Source organism: Triticum aestivum, chromosome 2D (assembly GCF_018294505.1).
Source record: "Triticum aestivum cultivar Chinese Spring chromosome 2D, IWGSC CS RefSeq v2.1, whole genome shotgun sequence".
Classification (NCBI taxonomy): domain Eukaryota; kingdom Viridiplantae; phylum Streptophyta; class Magnoliopsida; order Poales; family Poaceae; genus Triticum; species Triticum aestivum.
The window spans coordinates 572,110,872-572,132,963 of NC_057799.1; the positions used below are offsets into that span (position 1 = coordinate 572,110,872).

Here is a 22,092-nt window from a genome sequence, read left to right on the forward strand (position 1 = left end):
CTAATATCCATTCAAGATTAATGTTTCAGAAAGTTCAATGATTGGCATGGCATGTACTAGAGATGTGGACACCTTAAAATGCTAAGGACACATATTGGCAAAAGCTCAAGACTCTACATTTTCATTTTAGTGATCCAAGATCACATTGAGTCCATATATAGGAAAATCCAATACTATTAAAAGGGGATGAGGTGTTTCTTAATGGCTTGCTTGCTCAAAATGCTTAATGATATGCTCCAAAGCCCTCAACCACTTTCTCATTTCCACATATGTCCTAAACCTAAAGTCAAACTCAACCCCACCGATTTGATCTATCCAGCGCCACCGAGTTCACTTGACATAGCCATAGCCAGAAACTCTAATCAGTTCAGTCTCACCGATAGGGATCTTGGTCTCACCGAGATGGGATTGCAAACTCTCTGTTTCCCTTCGTAACGTTTCGTTCTAACCGAGATGAGCGATCGATCCCACCGAGTTGGCAATGCAAACTCTCTGTTTCCTTTTCGTAACGTTTCGGCCTAATCGAAATGAGCGATCGGTCCCACCGAGTTTGCCAGACCAACTCTCTGTTTTCTTATTACCAAAATCGGTCTCACCGAGTTTGTGTAATCAGTCAAACCGAGATCAAGTTTTGCCCTAATCCTAGCACATCGGTCTCACCGAGTTGACCATGTCGGTCCCACCGAAAATCCTAACATTCACATTTTGAACCAAGTCGGTCTCACCGAGTTTCAATATTCGGTCCCACCGAGTTTTGTAAATTGTGTGTAATGGTTAGATTTTGTGTGGAGGCTATATATACCCCTCCACCCATTCTCCATTCGGAGAGAGAGCCATCAGAACGTGCCTACACTTCCACTACTCATTTTTTGAGAGTGAACCACCTACTCATGTGTTGAGACTAAGACATTCCAATCCAACCACAAGAATCTTGATCTCTAGCCTTCCCCAACTTGCTTTCCACTCAGATCATCTTTCCACCATATCCAAATCTGTGAGAGAGAGTTGTGTGTTGGTGAGAGTATCATTTAAAGCAGAAGAGCAAGGAGTTCATCATCAACACACCATCCATTACCTTTTGGAGAGTGGTGTCTCCTAGATTGGTTAGGTGTCACTTGGCAGCCTCCATCAAGATTGTGGAATTGAACCAAGGAGTTTGTAAGGGCAAGGAGATCGCCTACTTCGTGAAGATATACCCTAGTGAGGCAAGTCCTTCGTGGGCGACGGCCATGGTGGGATAGATAAGGTTGCTTCTTCGCGGACCCTTCGTGGGTGGAGCCCTCCGTGGACTCGCGCAACCATTACCGTTCGTGGGTTGAAGTCTCCACCAACGTGGCCGGTCCATCAGCTTTCAGGTACCGGTTTTGGGAACCTTCTAGAGGTTTCCCAGCCAGTTTTAACGATTTTGGGAACCCTCCAGAAGGTTCCTGAACCGTTTTCTCTATTTCTCCTTTTTATTTCCATTTTCAATTTTATTTGTTCTGCTTTTTTATTTGTTCTGTCTTCTTTTCCTTTTTTTTGTTTCCTTTTTCTTTTCTATTTCCATTTCAAGTTAATTTATTTTCTTAACAAATTTCCGCAATTTAAACTGTTTGTATTTCTTAAAATTTGTTCATTTTTTCAGATTTTGTTTGTCTTCTCAAATTTTGTGCAGAAATTCCACAAATATTTTAGTATTTTAAAATTTGTTCACTTCATTTCCAAAAATGTACATAAATCCATAACAGTTTAAATTTTCTGAAAACGTTTGAATTTCTTAATTTTGTTCAAAATTCAGAAAATGTTCCTGTTTTCAAACATTGTTCACAAATTCAGAAAATGTCTGCGTTTCCAAAATTTGTTCGTAAATTCAGAAAATGTTATCAAAAATTTCATAAAGTGTTCGCATTTTTAGAAAAAATGTTCTGGTTGACAAAATTTATTCACAAATTCAAAATTTCCGCGTTTTTGTAATTTGTTCACAAATTGAAAAAATGTTTGCGAGAATTACATAAAATCTACGTGATTTCAAAAAATTATTATTAATTTCAGAAAATGTCAGCATTTTCTCAATTTTGTTCCTGTTTTTAGAAAATGTTCGCATTTTGAAAAAGTTGTTCGTAATTTTGAAAAATGTTCTCGCTTTCAATTTTGTTCCTTCTTTTACAATAAATGTTTCAAATTCTAAGAAAAAATGTTCGAGTCTTTAAAGGTTCATTAGAAAATTTTGAAAATGTTCGGCTTTCTAAATATATTTACTTTTGTGAAAGGTAAACCACGTTTGAAATTTCAAAAAACTTCATTTTCTTTTGCCGCGTGTAGTTTATATTAACTGAGCTAGCATTTTTAGACAAGCTAGTAGTTGAACATAGTGGCTAGCGACGTGGTTCACTCAGTTTAGGTCGTGTGTTCAATTCCCCACTCGCACATTCTTGAGAATATTTTGCGGGCTGTTCTTTAAATTTTGGCGTAGCCTCAGTTTTTTTAATCACATTGCTACTTTTTTAGTAGAGTTAACTAGTCTTGCTAAGCACGCTCTAGGAGATTATAGTAACATCAAGACAATTTAAGAGATGCTCCTTCATCTTCAAAGACATGGCACCAATATTGAGGCACATAGTTTCACTAAGCACACTCTAGGGCTTTCGGTTGGACGCCATGTGTGTCAGAGGTATTTGTAGATGGACCAGCTATACACAACCACAGAGGCAGGCAATGGTATGATAGGTAAGGACAAGTACTGGCCTAGACAAGACTTTTGGAGGGCAAGTAAATGAACAAGGACCTTTTCCAGCGCGAGTAAATGGAAGAGTTGTTGCACGTTATCAAATGGTCTGTATTTTACCCTGATCACTGTCTTGTAAAACAAATTTAACCACCATTTCTCATACAAAAACACTATTTTGTAAAGGCAGCCTGCGCAAATGAACACAAAGTTCTTTTTATTCCTCAGCCCTCTTTTGTTCGTATTTGTGCTTAAGATTTTACGAAGCTTGTACAAAAATTACACAATTGCTCTCTTACCATCGGCGAAAATAACTACATATTCTATTGTACACAGTACACATGACACACTTGAGCAGTCCAACTACCGCGTTAACTGATTTTACCCGTAGATAATTGATCGACTGGGTCGTCCAAGCGTGCGATATATTTACTCGTGGTCCACTAGCCAGAATAATAAACTAGCCACCCACACACTGTAAAATTAGTCGCGGGTAGCTGCATGCTCGAGTGACCGGTCGCGTATCAGCCGGGACGTGCACCTCCTCGCCGCGCCCAAGAAACTGGGCTGATGGCCGGAGCCGCGCGCACCGTGAGTGGCCGTGGTCGTTGCCGACGGAGCAGCAGACGCGGCGGGTAGGTTGCCAAGGTTGGGTCGGCGCCAGTCGTCGCGTCTCGATGTTGACGGCCGCGCGTCCGCGTCGCCGCACCGCTGTGTAGCCATCCAGCTCGGACGCAATGTGCTGGGCGTGGCCGCCGAACGGAGGGCAGAGCAAGGGCTCCGTCAACGCGCGCGCGTGGTGGCTGTGTAGACTAGACTATTGGTCCACGCCATAGTTGGGCCGTGGTGTGGGGTGGGGAGCTGCACATCGTCCTGGATTACGCATGAGATGCGCTGCCAATCTCGTTGCGGTGGTGGGAGAAAGGAGGATGTAACAAAAGAAGTTCACATATCAGTCGGAATATTCGTTAGTACCGAGCTAGAAAAAATGATGGATACCACTGGTCCTAGGGTTCTTTGTAGTGTACATTTCCCACATCACAGGAACACTCATGAATTCAAACACGAAGGGTAGCATATCATCTTCCCACCTCATTCACAAGAGACAAAAATATTAGCCCTAATAGAGCATGCGAGCGACATGCAGATTCCGTGAGCAGAAGAGGAGGTAGAGGGGGTTATAACAGGAGTGGTCACCACACTAACTCCATCATAAGCGTGATGCTCTTGCTTGCGTTGTCTCACCATGGCCGCGGTTTATCTTCGGTAGCAAGGAAGGAACGAAGAAAATATGGTGGAAGAAAATATGGCCCAATGGTGGCATGATTAATGGGCTAATCTTTCAAATTAAGATTGGAGTTTCCGTTTTAGCATATTCGGATTTTTTTGGGCAGGAAACTGTCAATCTATTTATCTTCAATCATGGCAGTACAATGAATACCAAAAATAATAATAATTACATCCAGATTTATAGACCACCTAACGACGACTACACGCACTGAAGCGAGTCGAAGGCGCGCCGCCGTCATCGCCCCTCCCTTGCTGGAGCCGGGCACAACTTGTTGTAGTAGACAGTCCGGAAGTCGTCGTGCTAAGGTCCCATAGGACCAACGCCCCAGAACAGTAACCGCCGCCGATGAAGAGAAGTTTAGATCGGAAGGATCCAACCTGAAGACGGATGAACAAAGACGAACAAAGACCGGATCCAAGCGGATCCACCAAAGACAACCACCGACCAAATCCCGCGAGATCCGGCGGAGACACACCTCCACATGCCCTCCGACGATGCCAGACACACCATTGGGACAGGGGCTAGGCGGGGAGAACATTATTCCATCTTCAAGAAGCCGCCGCCGTCTAGTCTTTTTGAATAGAACACAAACCCTAACAAAACTTGAAGAATCACCTAAAAGCAGAGCCCTCCTGCCGGCAAAGGCCGGGATCCACCGCGCACCCATGACCCTAAGGCCACATGAGACGTGGAGATCGGCGCCGCCGCCAACGGGAGGCAGAAACCCTAGCCCCTTTTCTTGGAGGGGAGACAAAGGTAGGAGAGACGTACGTATGTATATTGGGATTACTCCTCTAAAAGAAGAGGAATTGTTGTTTGTTTCGCAGGGAGATTTATATGGTTTGGAAAACATTGTTGTTTGATATAAAACAAATGTGGTAAACTGTTCCATTACAGAGTGTAGATGGAGATTATCAAATCACCTGTTATGAAAAATGAGCTAAACATTCCTAAAGAATTAATATAAAGATTTGGTTGAACAACAACATGAGCGAGCTAATAAGAATGTCACGCTAAACTCTCAAGTCTTGGTATTGTTACCACCATTGTGATTTCGTGTAGAAATTCGCCTTGTTCGTGCATTTGTCCGAGCCTACATACTACAATAGTTAGTCCAAACTTCATACGCTTTTAACCAGGTTGATTCTACTTTTTCTCTATCCATGCACTAAGGAATGTTTACCTTTTTGAAGAAAATGTTTACTTCCAACCATGGATAAAATACACAAGGGTTTGCAACTTTTGCAGAATTTCTATCCATGTTCATAGTGGCTAGAGTTAGTTCGGATGAAAGGTCGGCACAACTTCATCACCATGCAAATTTTTAATGTCTTTAATCAACCAATATGGTAATCGGTTCACACACACTAAACATGTGTGATAAATATCATAAATTGTAAAGAAAGAGACATAACACATAGAAGGTAATGCGGAAATGTTTGTTTTACATGTGAAAGAGATAAATTAGGGTAAAGTAGCAAGAGTTTCAATCTGAACAACTATCTCATCAAGCTAAAAAGACGGTCATGATATGCTCTCAAGACTCAACTGTATCCTTGTCGTCACTGTGATTCTGGTATGAAATAGCATCATTTGAACTCGAAGGACCCACCTAAAACATGAGTAAAGATCAAAACCTTTTCCCATTAGGAATAAAAGTAATGAATAAATCCAAACAATTTCCTTTTTCTGAGAAAAAGAAGGCACACAACTAGGATGAATTCAACATGTCAAACTAACAAAAGAAGAGCAAATGTAAATTTTCAGATGAATGGTATCACTGACGTTTACAATCGATTCAGGTTTCCTTCTTTTAATATTCTTTGTTACGTAATACTATTTATGTTGCTTTATCTCATGTTTATATGTGTATAATATTGAGAAAATTGCATGAAAGCAACCCAACCTACTTGTAGTTCCATGCTCAACTAGTGCAGCTATACTGAACTGTTCATCTTTCACAAAGCAAACCAACAATGTATAAGCAAGAAGTGAAGAAAGAACATGTTATTATTTAGTGATGAAATGCTAAACTAAGTAGCAATACCTATATTAGTGTAAGTTCTTAATTCACCCTATGAAAGTGTGAAGCTATAAATTAATATAAGAATCATGACATGTAGTGTTTTGCAACAATGCTATATTTAAAGTATTTACAATATTAAGTAGCTATTTCTCGTACGATGTTAAATAACTTGACTATTAACAACCTCAATAACAACACAACAAACTCAATATCTAGGCAACTTGCACATGTAGCATAAATAAAATAAGTACACACATGGGTGCATTTTTTGGTGAAACATAGTTTTACTTCAACAGAAGTAATTTATCTGTATAAATGAATTAGAAATAATTATTTTGTGTACATTTCAAGATAATATTATTTGCTTAAATGACTAATAGACTAGATTAGGAAAGTGGTAACAAGCACAAGGAAGCTAAATTGGAAATGAATAATAATAAAAGTTTGATCAAATGTAAAAATTACCTTATATTGTGTAGCAATCTCCGTCATACGAACGATCCACCCAATTTCCTTATTCATAGCCTATAGAAAAGTTAACTTTACTAATTTTCCATATAGGAACAATCATAACTAATTTGTCCAATAAAAGTAAACACACTATATATATATACCTTGCAAATATCTCCATACTTCCTCATACGAGCAAGTAACTTTTCTCTGTCCCGCTTTTCCCCCACCAAATTAAGTCGTTGGGAGGATCTTGGATACTGAAGTGCCAAGAGATATGTTAAGTAACTAGTTAAACTCTTTTCTTTGCTCTTAAGATGGTTATGTATTGTTCAAACTAAAATGTGAAAAATGTATGTTAACTTCTATTTACGTAAAGAATTACCTTATTTGGAAAGACTGGAACGATTTGATCAATTTGCAGGCCTATTTGTTGTCGAATCACGTCATTTGATATACCTTCCAGATGATGTTTGAGTTGTATGCCAGATCGTTGTGAAAAGACCTATCAAATGGCAACTCAACAATTTTGTTAGATTTCCCAACATAATAAATTTTTATTAAGGTAAATTTCAATTAAGACAACATACAGTTATGTCATACTCCTTTTGATGAATGTGGCTCCACATCTCTTCTAGCTGAGAGAGCTCGTCCTCGCAAGGCTTCCACTTCTTAAATTTCCAAACTTCCCTCTTTTTTGGCTTACGCACAATGCCGCCTTTTTTGTATACATCTAAGCGTACAAGTGACTCCACATATATGTAGGATTGCATATTGTCCGGCTTGCGAGGGCTAAAATCTAAAACTGGGCTAAAGCCTGACAACCTCGTCATGTTTAATATCATAGGCTCGATATTCCCTTCATTCCCATGCAAATCATGAGAAAATAGCCTACTATCATTTCTTTGCATCAATAACTTATCCCCATAAGACAAATTTGGACCCGCGATGTAACCTGCTGTATGAATATTGTACTTCTGGCTCCAACTTTGCTCAACCTTGTTGTCAAGTGTCCAGATCTGCAACTTACCATAAATAACTTTGTGCCAGGTTTGAGCAGTTGCTATACATATTTTCCCATCTATCTCTCTGATCCAGTACCTACGGGGACCACCATAAACACTATTTTCAAGTACTGATGTTGGCAGTTCTATCCGTGCAAAAGCTTCTTCACCGAGATCAAAGCACATAACAACATGCTTCCAGTTAGTTGCCATATCATTAGTTAACCAATACATTGTTCCACCAACATTGATTAGTCCAGAGTTTTTGACGCAACTCAAGCTTAAGGCTTCTGGGGTTCTGATGTCTTTCCATTTCTCATCACCAAGCCTGTAAACTTGAATGATGGTGAATTTGTCTCCATTCTTGGGGCGGCCCTCAACATAGTCACCCAAGTGTGTAATTTTGTATTCTCTTGTCAAAGGGTGAAACCCAAAACTGTAGAACAAGAATTGGTCGCCACTCAAATTCTTTATAGGTTTCTCAAGATGCAGACATTCGCCAGTTGCAAGGTTAGCTATCTTGATTGTCGATGTCTTTGTGTATAAGCAAATAATCCCATTACAGGAACCACAGAGTAAATCATCAGGGTCAATGGTTGGCACTGCATATGTTGATTGTGACCAAGCTTTATCAATTAGAATAGCATCACTCGGGTAATGTTTTCCTGCAACATAATCTTGTTGGAAGAATATGAGGGAATAATGGGATGCATGCTTCAGGTGTGATGTGACAAAATTGGGATCCCGGATCAAGTTTTTCCAGCGCGTACAAACACCAATACACACCAATAAAGTGCTCACCGGAAGCCGAAAAAATATCCGCTCAATGAGCTCTCTCGGGAGACGGTTTATGGAATATTCCTCATTTCTTTCCTTCTTTGAACCAGCTTCCCCGGAATCCATAATAAGCATACTATAGCCCAATGAGACAATCTAACCGTAGAAATATTGCACAAGCATCCGTTGAGACAGTCTAACCACAGAAATATTGCACAAGCACACATTTTAGTAAAATGATGATGTGCACCCCTATATATTAGAACTAAAATAACTTGTGGTAAAAAATAAGAATCGGTTCTGAAATTTTGGCCGAAGATCATGACACTCCTACATCCAAGATCATGCTATTAGTTAATGAAATTATAAACAACCTAGCGTGACCTATATTAGTGTAAATTCTTAATTCACCATATTCAAGGGTGAAGCTATAAGTTAATATAGGAATCCAGACGTTCAGTGTTTTACAACAATGTTCAGTTCAGAATATTTATGTATAACCTTGATGAAGTTTTTATTTCTCTTCCAATGTTAAATACCTGGACTGATAACTACGTAAGTAATTGACAACACAACAAAATCAATACCTAGGCAACATACACTTGTATGCAAATAACATAAGTATACACATGACCACAAATTAAAATATTGGGTGAAACATAGTTTTGTCGTAATGGAAGTCAGTTACCCATACAAATGAATAAAACATAATTAATTTGATTAAGTTTCAAAAAACATAATTAATTTGATTACATTTCAAGATAATTATTTAATCAATTGGATGAGATACTAGATTAGGCAAGTGTTAACAAGAACAAGCAAGCTAAAGTGGAAAGGAATAAAATTACCAGATCTCTTAGAGCAATCATCGTCATACTAAAGATCATCCCAATTGCTCCATATATATAGCCTGTAGGCAGGTTAAGTTTACTAATTAGACATCTAGAAACAACTCTAAATTATCTAGTTAGCAAATATAAACACAATATACCTCGCAAATATCTGCATCTTTCTTTGTATGAGAAGTTACCTTTTCTCTATCCCTCTTCCGCGCCACCAAATTAAGTCGCCAGAGATTATCTTGGATGCTAGAGTGTCAAGACTTATGTCGCCAAGGTACGGGTGGTTGCTTCGGCTATCTCTACCCAAGATGTGTAAGTCAGAAAAGGCACTCCGACAACAAGCCACAATTCGGTACTCAGAGAAGCAGCGTGAAGCAAGACTGTAGATCTTCGCTAATGGATGGCACGAATAGGCGATCTAGGAAACATGTGGAGCAGAGGTAGGGGTAAGAATGTGGTTCTCGTGGGCTCACGAGGGGGGGGGGCTGTGGACGCGTGATGCAGCACTAGATTTGGGGGCGAGGAGGCGGCGGCGGCTAGGTCGGAAGGGGTGCGGGAGTGATCGAGATATATATATATATATATATATATATATATATATATATATATATATATATATATATATATATATATATATATATATATGACTACGCTAGGGTTTTTTGTGGGCCTTCGGGCCAATCGGCTGGGGCGGCTAGCAATTTTGGGTCTATTTGGGTCGTAGCCCAAGCCCACACTACCTCAGATTTGGAATCTACTAGAGTACTAGCGTCTATTTGGATGGGCGCCAATTATTTGGTCTGCCGAGGCCCATGTGCTTTTCTAATTCATTTCATGCCCACAGTTTAGGTGAGAGGCTTGTGTCCGAATCCTAAGCAAAGTTTTATTTGAGAGCCTTTATAATTTAGTGATTCTTTCTTCTTATTCTTAAATGTTTAATATACCACCATCATAATATTTTCTGTTATTCAATATGCATTGGTGCTAAAAACATGGTCGGTTTCAGAGCTACCAATTCTTCCACACACACACACACGCACATGGATTAGGAGAATTATAGTCATGGGTTATAGATTATAGAAGCAATGCATGTTTATTTCAGTAGTATTCATATATGGGTATTGTGCTTATGTTTAAAGATTCATACTTCGACTTTAAGCATCAGGTAGATGATCTGACTCATTCTTACTAAAAGGTACACAAAATATACCATGTTGTGCGCAGATCTTCTCTCAATGTTTAACAATTATACTTATAAGTAGCATTCTATTATGGAAATACTTGTTGTTAATTGTTATCCGCTCATATGTAGATCTTTGAGAGGTTAGTTTACACCATCATGCACCATGTGCTATATTTAATAACGAATTTTATACTACTTTTAAGGTGACCATGCTAAAAGAATAATAGCTTATTATAGCATTTCTAAATTATGCTAATGTTGTTACCCCTTTGACAAGCTAAATATACCCACACACAAAAACTCAATGTAGATGTGTTATGGCCATGAAAGGAAATAACTATTAACTAACCTATCTTTATCCTCCATATCATCTAGCTTCTATTTGGTCAATCCCTTATCTCTACAACCTCTAAGCTCAATGGGTACTTGTGGCTGCTTCTTTTTTTATGGTGGTGTTCCCGCCTACCGATGAGTGATAACCTCTCACCCATTGAACTGCCCGAAATTGAAAAGCAACATTTGTACATGCAAACGTCACATACACCATCCAAGAGTCACACATATACAAGGCTAAATAGACCATCATCAATGGTAAAAAAAGTCCGATAAGGTAAAAACAGCACAACAAGGCATGTGTCTGTGTCTGGTATATCTGTACGTGTGATGTGTAAGCTTACTATTTTTATTTAAGATAGTTACAAGATCAAATTATATAGAAGTCCTTATTCCACTTTACAAATGGCATGTGCATATATGGTGAGAAGATAAAAACCTACACACAGCGGGTGTTTGCCATACAGTGCCAAAAAGGCTTTCACGCGCTTTATAGATAAAGCATAACCATCGCACGATACAAAGTCCGGAGTTCAAAATAGGAAAGGTTGAAAAGAAAAAAAAACTACCAGAAAATAAGAAGGGGTACATGCTGGGGGACAGCAGCCCAAAATAAACAGTAAATCTGCATCATTAACTTGTAGGTCTATGTATCCAAGTATAGGAGAAGAATTCATGAGAGTGGCGTTTTGGCACAGGGGAGCGCGCGCTCCTGGTTTTAAAATGTGTTTTAAACATATTTTGAAATGTTAAAAAATTTCAAAGAAAAAGTTGGCGTGTACATCTTAATATTGTACATGCTCATAAAGTCGTTTCGTACAAAACCAACAATTTATGTGTCACGTGTGAAAAAAGACAAAATCTGGTGTTAAAAAATACTTTTCACAAGACATCCTTTTGTTTTTTTACACAAGCCACAAAAAAGTCGGTTTTCTCCGAAACTTGACGTGCACACATATAGTGTAAACATGTATGCACCAATTTTTTGTTTGTAAATTTTTTCAAACTTTGAATTTTTTTTTGCATGCAGGAGCGCGCGCTTCCAGGAGCACCAACGGATTTCCGAAGAATTCATGTCTATCTATCTAGATCTCTATGCAGATTAAGGGCGTGTACACTTGTGCTATCTTTGAAGTGCCACGTAAGATAAATGTTGATGTGGAGGAAAGGGAAACTATAATAAAAGACTTGTCTTCTCTTGATTAAGAGATAGTCTCTCAACAAGAATGTATCTCATCACCTATTTAAGGATATCTATTTATTGTCTTCTCTTAATTATATGGCGGGCTTAAAATAAGACTACTTATCAACCACTGTATATGCCTTAACTGAGATAAGGTGCTTGTTGTTCCTAACTTACATGTCACTGTTTGTTTTCCAACTGCTTAGGTGGGGCTAATTACAGCAATGCTACACGCACGGACTGGCTTTTAAGTGATCAACAGACTGGGATACATGGCTGGTTTTGATTGGATGAAATTAAAGTGAGGGGCCCACCCCCACTGAAAATCAGGGGGGAGGGGGGAGATTTGTTAGGAAACAACCCGTAAAACCCTGTAAAATGCCCGTGTGTATAGAATTTTCGGGCTAATTACGGTAATCCGATAAAACATAATACCCCATGTCGGTGTCAAAACCGGCTGATCTCGGGTAGGGGGTCCCGAACTGTGCATGTGAGGATCGAAGGTAACAGGAGACAGGGGGCACGATGTTTACCCAGGTTCGGGCCCTCTTAATGGAGGTAATACCCTACTTCCTGCTTGATTGACTTTGATGAGTATAGGGGTTACAAGAGTTGATCTACCTCGAGATCGTAATGGCTAAACCCTGGATGTCTAGCCTATATGATTTAAGATAGCCTCTACGGACTAAACCCTCCGGTTTATATAGACACCGGAGGGGCCTAGGGTTGTACGGAGTTGGTTTAATAGAAAGGAAACTACACATACGGACGCCAAGCTTGCCATCCACGCAAAGGAGAGTCCCATCCGGACACGGGGGAAGGCCTTCTATCTTGTATCTTCACGGCCCATTAGTCCGACCCATGTCACATAGCCCGGATGCCCGGGGACCCCATAATCCAGGACTCCCTCAGTAGCCCCTGAACTAGGCTTCAATGACAACGTGTCCGGCGCGTAGATTGTCTTCGGCATTGCAAGGCGGGTTCCTCCTCCGAATACTTCAAAGCAGTTGAACAAGAGAACTATGTCCGGCTCTGTATAACCGTTACAACCCTCAACCACAAAGGCACAATACATAACCAAAATAAGGTATGTCCACTCACGGTTTTTTCGGCGAAATGTTATGTCTGGCCTCTTTATTATTTTGAACCGTTTTCTGGCCTCCCGCTTCGCGTTTCGAGACACAACCTCCATTGACACGTCTTGTCAAAGCAGAGATCGTGTCCCCTTATTGCGGGATTCCCATCAATACGGGTTTGGGTAATCCAACCATGCCATTCGCACGACCCTTTGGGAACATGCGAGTTTTAAGACTTGAGGGGGGCGCTTGATATTCACGGCCTATATAAACGGATAAAGATCCATCTTTTTACCCCACGCCTTCTTCTTCCTCAGCCTTCCCATCCTCGAGCTCTAGCGCCCAATTTCCAATCTTTCGCACCACCACCAACTTCTCCGGCCATGGACGAATCCGGTTCTCAAGGCAAGTGGATGGCCTCCTCCATGACGGAGGAGGACGTTAAGGAGCTCCGGGAGGCGAGGTACTAGACTGTGGAGATCACGCACAGGCTCCCTGCCCCGAAGCAGATCATCCCCACTTGGGAGCCCGGCGAAAGGGTGGTATTCATTCCCCACTTCCTTCGCGGACTGGGGTTTCCCCTTCACCCCTTTGTTCGCGGTCTCATGTTCTATTACGGGCTAGATTTTCACGATCTAGCCCCGAACTCCTTCCTCCATATCTCGGCGTTCATCGTCGTGTGTGAGGCATTCCTCCGCATACCCCCACACTTCGGCCTGTGGCTCAAGGCCTTCAACGTGAAGCCGAAGGTGGTCGACGGGCAGCACGCGGTTGCGGCGGCGCCATGGTGAGGAAGCTCCGCAATGTTACCTGGCCCAAAGGGGCCTTTCTGGAGACCGTCAAGATATGGCAGCAGGAGTGGTTCTACATCACCGAACCCCGCGGCACCAAGTGGGCGGCCGCTCCTGCATTCAGATCCGGACCCCCGCTGCGGCTCGCATCGTGGACCAAAAAGGATCTGGACTGGGGTTCGTACAATGAGGTGTTGATGCTGCAAAAGCGCATCAAGAGTATCATAGAAAAGGACACCAGCCTTACTGACGTGATCCAGGTGATGCTCGTCCGCCGAACCCTTCCCTGCCAGCAACGGCCTCTCCGTATGTGGGAATTCAATCCGGAAGGACCACAGACCCTACAACAATCATTGGCACGACGCACAAAGAGATCTGGAAGCTGCACTTCAAGGCTCAAAAGTCGTGGCCGAAGGCGTCCGAGGACACCGGCCTTGACTGCAATCATCCGGCCACCCCGGTAAGTGTTAAATTTCCGAACATAGCTTAGTTCATCAATCAAAGGAGTGCACTGAGAATTCCATCCTCTAAACAGGGCTAGACAAAGAAGGCGGAGCGGATCAGATGTCCAGCTCCACTGCCCAAAAACCTAGTTGATCCTCTACTAATGAGGATGCTGGTCCCGGCGCCATACCAGGCGCCGGTGAAGAAGGACAAGAAGAAGAAGAAGAGGCCGAAAGCGGCCTCCACCACAAAGGTACTTCGGACGCGATGTCCGAAGGGGCCGAGGCTCCCTCCTCCCATGAGGGAGATGAAGACGAAGAGGAGGAGGAAGAAGATGACCCTCCTCACAGGGGGAAGAAGAGGGCGGGCGGAGGCTGAGGCGTCCAAGAGGGGGAAGATATCCCTCTCGGATGGCTCGGATTCGGATGCTGAAGCCATCCCCAAGCGTCGCCCCAGGGCCAAGCCCCTAGCCGAATCGTAAGTATCTAAGGATTCTCTACACACATCCAATCTTTTACGAATCGTGGGAATCATATTAAATCATGCGCTACAGTCCGGCCCGCGATCTCCCCCAACTATCTTCATCTTCGGGGAACTCTCTGGCATCGGAGATGATGGAGAGCGAGACGCCTCCGCGAACCTCCCCGCCACCTATTGCGGATGACGCCGAGGTGTTATCCCAAAGGACCTCTCCGGGCCACGGAGAGGCGCGGGGGACCGCCGAGACGGTGCTAGAGGGTAATGCCTCGGCTGCCGAGAACATGGGGGGCACAACCCTCATGGAGACTGATGACGGGGGCCCTAACCAGTCCGGCCCCCAGCCAGATGCCATTCCGGAGACCCAAATGGCTCCGGGATCGAATGAGCGACCCCCTTCGAAGGAGGGGGGAGCGCCTATTCCGATGGCGACCTCCTCTAATCTGGAGGCGCCAAACACTCTGTCGGACGCCCTACGAAGTGCGTCCGTTTTGGAAGAGCACTGTACCCTGATGGGTACGGTGGTTGAGAAGGTTTAGTCCGCAAAAAGCGGGCTGAACGAAGCCTTCACCAGCCTATTAACAGGCTTTGAGGTATGAGATGTAATGTCTTTAGCCGCTTTTCATATGAAAAATATGCCTGTGTATAGATAGTAGTCCCTGAGACTCTCTTCATCTTTTGGAAAAAAGGCCGAACAGAGGATCGATAATATTCGCAGGAGATAATGTACTTGTCTATTTTCAGAAACAGGCTTCACTGTTAGCGGCAACCGCCCATTCCGCCCATTCCGCCGAAGTATCCGAGCTCAAGCGGAAGCTAGGGCTGGCCGATGAGGATCTCGTCCGCATCAACAAGAGGTTTGATGAGGCGCAAGGTATGTTTTTGGAAAAAATGTTTACACATCTGAAGTAATATACCCATGCGGAGTCTAAGCTCCTGTGTTGCCCTGTTCATTATTGCAGGTAGTGCAGCCGCAGTCGAGACCCTGAAGGGCGACCTTGCCCGAGCCAAGGAGCAGGCACGGGTGAGCCAAGCGGCCGTAGATTTAAAGGCCAAGCAGGTTGCCCGCGGCCGCTATGAGGAGCGGGTGACCAAAGTAGAGCAAGAGCTCAAGGACGCTGCCAGCAAGTGCGAGTCCTTGGAAGAGGAGAATAAGGCCCAAGCGGCCGAGCTGACCAAGGCTCTCCAGGGGGCCAAGGAGGCGCGGACCGAGTCCCGTGCGGCGCGCGAGGAGATCAAGCAGGCCGAACAGATAGTGGCTGGTAAGCCCATTCTTTTACAGAGTAAATTCAGCAATCAGAAGTATGCCTTGCTCACTCGACTGTGGAGTGCTCCAGACGCCTTTGCGGATCTTCCGAAGAGTGTCGCCGACGCCGCGCAGTTCTTTCGGGCCCAGGAGGGGCACACGACGGAGAAGCTATTCTGGTCACAGTTCGCGACCCAGGAGCGCCCAGCGTTGTTGAACAACCAGATGACGCAGTGGGCCGAGCTGCATAGGATGTCCGGATTGGCCATGAGGGACGTCATAGTCCGGCTGTGGCCAACCGAACCCATTCCAAGTAGCTACTTCGGCCTGGTGCAGCGACTCATCGACGCGCTGCCCCGAATTGACGCGGTCAAGCAGTCGGCAAGCATAGAAGGTGCGCGGATGGCCTTCGCCCGTGTCAAGATGCATTGGGAAAAAATGAAGGCCGCTGTCGTGGCAGTTGAGGGCCCGCCAGAAGGCAAGGAACACTGCAAGCCGGAGCGCTATTTCGAAGACGTCCTAGAGGGTGCTCGTTTGATAGAGGGTCAATGCTCGAAGAATATCATGTTCGAGTAAATGTATCTGACCTGACCAGGCGTTGTGCCATGAACTAAAGCTTTGTAATATATTTGTGCCTTTTATCTTAAAGTATTTTTCCTCCTATGCGGCCGGTTTTATCCCTGAGAGTTTACCAGTCGTCGACTTCAGCCCCCACGTAGATACTACGGGGGTGTTCGGAATAGCACATGACCACACTTGACCCAACGTCTTGGTCCGTAAAGGAGGTCAGCGCGGCGAACCAAGCAATCAGACTATGCGGCTTTATCACCCTCACTTAGGCATAGGAGTTTGACAATGGGACTGTGAGATAGCCCCTGGTGCGTATGCGGCTATCCGAACTTGGATGCCTTATGCGCGTGACTGGAAGAGAGCCAGTCCTTCGTGTAATACGGGAGAAATCGCTAGAGATTTAGTAAGTCGCTGAATCGCTGACCAGCTCTCGCAGCATCATGACAGTCAGTTTTCGGCTTTCTCTACTGAGGTGCTTGACCGTGTGAACCAGAAGCACAATCGTAGTAGTTCTCCCTTTACTACCTTAGTCGAACAAATGGAACGTAAGGTAGTAACCACTGGAGCCGGTCAACCCAACTATTGACCAAAGACATGATTAGAAGCCGATGCATATAATGCAGTATTCTGGACGCCGAAGTCTACTCTGAGAGTGTTTGGACTTTCTGTTTTCAAAAATATATATGGCTAAATAGAGCCCCTGGTGATTTTAAATCGTGCCGAGATGTGTCTTTCAATCTGACGTAAAGAGGGGAATACAGATTATCTGGTAAACCAATACCGAATAAGGTTGGACAAAACTGTTTCCATTATAGTCTGACTGATACGTCAAAACGTGCTCTTACAGGGAATGCCACATCATCGAGGCTATTTTACATGCCAAGAATTTGAGAACAAGGGAAAAGCTCCATACAGGTCCTAAAAAAGGTGGTCTTGAAGATCCTTTGGACACCCTGCCGCACGTCTGCGCTGCTTTTCACCTTTGGTTTAGGATCCTTTAAGAGGATCAACGATCGTGTATATAGAAGGGGCCTAGTAAGGGGCCCTTTGTACAACCGACAAGTGATTTGGGTTTTAAAGAACCTGAAATATGAGAGAAAAGAGAAAAAAGAAGAAGGAGATTAAGGTCCGAATAGGGTCGAGCCGTATTGTGGACTTTGTCCTTAATGTGCCTCCATCCCTGCCCATGGTATTTTTAGTGCGTAGTTATGTACGTGCGGTACGTATGCCGCGATTAGGTGGGGGTTTTGACGGAGGCTGAATTGCTAATCAAGTTCTGGACGAACCGAACTGTCATTCTGAGGGGTAGATCGGACTCGTTTGACAGTGTCCGGGGGTTTGATGGATGAAGAAGTATTCGGCTTGATAAGGCCACCCTGTACCTCGGCCGCGAGGGCCGCAATATGCTCCTCAGTACGGAGGGAGCGCTCCATGTTTCCATTGACTGGTATGACGCCGCGTGGTCCGGACATCTTAAGCTTTAGATAAGCGTAGTGCGGGACTGCATTGAAACGGGCGAAAGCGGTTCGTCCGAGCAGTGCATGAAAGCCACTGCGGAAGGGGACGATGTCATTGATCAAGTCTTCGCTTCGAAAATTATCCAGTGAGCCGAAGACTACTTCCAGCGTTATTGACCCTATGCAGCAGGCCTCTATGTTGGGTATCACTCCTTTAAAGGTGGTTTTAGTGGGCTTGATTCTTGACGGATCAATACCCATTTTGCGGACAGTGTCCTGATAAAGCAGGTTAAGACTGCTGCCACCGTCCATAAGGACTCGCATGAGATGGAATCCGTCGATAATTGGATCGAGGACCAATGCTGCCGAACCTCCATGACGGATACTGGTCGGATGGTCTCTGCGATCAAAAGTGATCGGACAGGCTGACCATGGGTTGAATTTTGGAGCGACTGACTCTATGGCATAGACGTCCCTTAATGCGCGCTTGCGCTCCCGCTTAGGGATATGAGTAACGTAGATCATATTTACTTTTTTTACCTCGGGGGGGGGGGGGGGGGTTTCTTTTGCCCCCTTGTGTTTGTTGGGCGAGGCTCATTGTCGTCCTCGCTGGGCGCCCTTTCCCCTTATGTTCGGTGTTTAGCTTATCGGCCTGTTTAAAGACCCAAGAATTTCTGTTGGTATGATTGGCAGGCTTGTCAGGGGTGCCATGAATCTGGCAAGGCCGATCGAGTATTCTGTCCAAACTAGATGGACCATCTTTGTTTCCTTTGAATGGCTTCTTCCACTGACCGGGTTTAGAGCCACTGAATCTGGCGTTGACCGTCGTATCTTCGGTATCTTCATTGTTGCTTCGACGCTTGTGTTTGTTGCATGGTGGCCTACCGTTGCCGTCTCTGGCTTCGGAGGTGCTAGGGTCGCTGGTGATGTTGGTTCTGCGAGCTAGCCAGCTATCTTCTCCCGTGCAGAAGCGGGTCATGAGTGCAGTAGGAGCTGCCATGGACTTTGGTTTTTCTTGGCCGAGGTGTCGGGCGAGCCACTCATCCCGGGCGCTATGTTTGAAGGCCACAAGGGCTTCGGCATCCGAACAATCGACAATTTGGTTCTTTTTATTAAGAACCTGGTCCAGAGGTTCCGGGTTGCTGGACTATGTGACTAAGGTCATCGGCGTCTGGAGGCCGGACATATGTGCCTTGGAAGTTGTCTCTAAAGGCATCTTCCAGATCTTCCCAGCTACCAATGGAGTTTTCTGGGAGGCTGTTTAACCAGTGTCGTTCTGGTCCCCTTAGTTTTAGTGGGAGGTACTTGATGGCGTGGAGATCCACACCGCGAGCCATGTGAATGTGGAGAAGAAAATCTTCAATCCATACCGAGGGATCTGTCGTTCCATCGTATGATTCAATGTTTACGGGTTTAAACCCTTCTGGGAACTGGTGCTCCATTACCTCATCGCTAAAGCATAAGGGGTGTGCGGGTCCTCTGTATCGGGCGACGTCACGACGGAGTTCGGATGATGTCCGTATGCGGTTTTCGGCTCGGGTGAGGTTGTGCTTATTGCGCCAGACCTGATGGCCGTCTTCTCGCGTTGGGGCATGCCCCCTTGATCCATAGATTGATCTGGCTTGGCCTGCTCTATTGTCCGGGTCCTGTCGTAGGTCATAGGTGTACCCTGGGGCCGCTGTCTCTCTACCTCTACGGCGGAGTGGTGCGGGCAGGTGTTCGGCATAAGTGGCCGCTCTGTCCCGTCCACGCGGTGGCCGGTCTGGTTCATCAGCGTGGTCATGTCTTGACGGTATTGGCTCGAGGGCCTCGTCGTCAAATTGTGGTAGTAGTCGACGCTTCGGATAACTCTTTGCTGGGCGTTGAAGGCCATACTCTTCGGTGGCTAGGACCTGGGTCCATCTGTCGTTGAGTGTATCCTATTCGGCTTGGAGCTGTTGCTGCTTCTTTTTTAGGCTTCTCGCAGTAGCGATTAGCTGGCGCTTAAAGCGCTCCTGCTCAAGTGGTTCCTCTAGCACGATGAAGTCTTCGTCGCCAAGGCTCACATCATCCTTGGAGATTGGTAGATAGTTACTATCCTCGAGTCCTCGTTCCCAACCGAATCGTCAAGGTTAACTTGCCCCTCCGCCCAATCATCCCGTTCGGATGATGGCTCGACGGGGGCTTCGGGGTCTTCGACATTCTCCGGAGTGTTATTGTCTCCGGTGCCAGTATTGCTGTCTTTTTCGCGACGTGATTTTGAGCAGCGCTGCTATTGTCGACGCTTTGGTGGTGCCTCAGCAGTCTTATCCTCAACCGGGTCCTTCCTGCCATCGCCGTCATCCTCTTTGGGTGTGTCCACCATAAACACGTCGTATGTGGAGGTGGCCGTCCAACGTCCGGTAAACGGCGGGTCTTGGCCTTGTTCGTCTCCGGCATCGTCGTTCATGACGTCGATGTCTTTGGAGGCATAGTCCAGCATGTCGGTTAAGTCCTCTACAGTGGCTATGAAGTGGGTGGTGGGTGGGACGTAAAATTCCCCACTTCCAGCCCCTAGTCCGGGCTGGGCGTAGTTCGGAGGTGATTCCTCTATAATGGCAAGGGATCGCATTAGGTCCAGAGCCTCGTTTAAGAGCGAGGTTTGGACGGGGAAGCGAGAGTCCGTGGAGCTAGGCAGGGCAGGAGCCTCCTGGCCGTGCTCACGTGACGTGGACCTTGAGAGTTCAGAGCTGGTATCCGGGGGCGAGTCCGGCTTTCCAATGACAGGGTGAGCCCAGTTCGACTCCGGGCTTGCCGATGACGCAGTCCCCTCCGGATCTCCGGTAGCGAGCTCCATAATTCTAGAGAATCCGGTGGGCTCTAAACTCCCATCCTCAGACCTGGTAGTTTGCTCCGGATCTAAGGCCAGAGCGATGGCCGGGGCCGCGAACCCTTCGAAGATCAAGTCTCCTTGGATATCAGTGACATAATTTAGATTTCCAAAACTGATCTGATGACCAGGGGCGTAGTTGTCGATCTGTTCAAGGTGGCCAATCAAGGCGGCACGCAGCGCGAAGCCGCCGAACACAAAAATTTGACCCGGGAGAAAAGTTCCCCTGAAAAGGCATCGTTGTGGATGATCGAACGAGCCATCGAACCTTCTGTCGACGGCACAGTGGAACCCTCAATGAAAGCACCAATGTCGGTGTCAAAACCGGCTGATCTCGGGTAGGGGGTCCCGAACTGTGCGTCTGAGGATCGAAGGTAACAGGAGACAGGGGGCACGATGTTTACCCAGGTTCGGGCCCTCTTAATGGAGGCAATACCCTACTTCCTGCTTGATTGACTTTGATGAGTATAGGGGTTACAAGAGTTGATCTACCTCGAGATCGTAATGGCTAAACCCTAGATGTCTAGCCTATATGATTTATAATAGCCTCTACGGACTAAACCCTCCGGTTTATATAGACACCGGAGGGGCCTAGAGTTGTACAGAGTCGGTTTACAGAGAAATGAAACTACACATCCGGATGCCAAGCTTACCATCCACGCAAAGGAGAGTCCCATTCGGACATGGGGGAAGGCCTTCTATCTTGTATCTTCACGGCCCATCAGTCCGGCCCATGTCACATAGCCCGGATGCCCGGGAACCCCATAATCCAGGACTCCCTCACCCCACGAAAGCATAAAACACTGTGTGACGGAAGGTAAATCCGCATGGACGAGTGGATAGATATGTGAATTGCTAAGCAGGAAAAATGTTTTCTCGAACGACAAGAGCGGGTAAAACAGAGTTTGACTGACTTACCTTGCCGAACCTGATTTTTTTTATGGTTAACAGCAGGAGCTCTGCTTTTCATTATAGAAGGGGGAAATAATGTACAGAATGAAGTCAGTCAAAGCAAAGGAAAAGAAAGAGAAACAAGAGAAGGCACTGAAATTGCAGGTCTACTCCTCGCCAAAGGCCTGACCTATTGTCAGGAGGTCATCTATAATCAAGCTAACTAGGGCTGACCTGAATATATATCTATTTGATTTTCCTCCACTCTATATACATCAACCAGCTGCAAAAGAGAGAAACACGCCGTAGTAAGCCATCAAAGAAATCTGTCTGAGTCAACATTGTGATTTGAGCAATCTATGTAGATCAGTACATGTTCAACATGCAACTTGGAGTCCCTGGTGAAAGCCACCATAAGTTCTCTCCTGATCCTAGAATCAATAAGGAAGAGCCGCCCACCACTCTTGATTGTGTCAGTGATGTCAAATTTCTTCTCGGT

General features: G+C 45.0%; 1 protein-coding gene across 1 annotated transcript; it reads right to left on the minus strand.

Moving 5' to 3' along the window:
* Positions 1–5,340: 5,340 nt before the first annotated feature.
* Positions 5,341–9,434, minus strand: LOC123050061 (F-box protein At3g07870). The gene is made up of 7 exons (XM_044472903.1): positions 9,283–9,434; positions 9,101–9,162; positions 7,062–8,448; positions 6,857–6,976; positions 6,636–6,731; positions 6,487–6,546; positions 5,341–5,607 (listed from the first exon to the last, which is right to left on the minus strand). Exons 3-7 carry the CDS (start codon positions 8,385–8,387, stop codon positions 5,533–5,535), a joined length of 1,677 nt encoding a protein of 558 aa, XP_044328838.1. The 5' UTR covers positions 8,388–8,448; positions 9,101–9,162; positions 9,283–9,434; the 3' UTR covers positions 5,341–5,532.
* Between the last annotated feature and the right edge of the window lie 12,658 nt (positions 9,435–22,092).

Excerpts from the sequence above, each read along its gene's own strand:
- LOC123050061 (XM_044472903.1), bottom strand. The coding sequence starts at position 8,387 with ATGCTTATTATGGATTCCGGGGAAGCTGGTTCAAAGAAGGAAAGAAAT. Across the intron at positions 6,732-6,856 it reads TTCCAGTCTTTCCAAATAAG|TATCCAAGATCCTCCCAACG; the intron begins GTAATTCTTTAC and ends TTGGCACTTCAG. Across the intron at positions 5,608-6,486 it reads AGATTGCTACACAATATAAG|GTGGGTCCTTCGAGTTCAAA; the intron begins GTAATTTTTACA and ends CTCATGTTTTAG.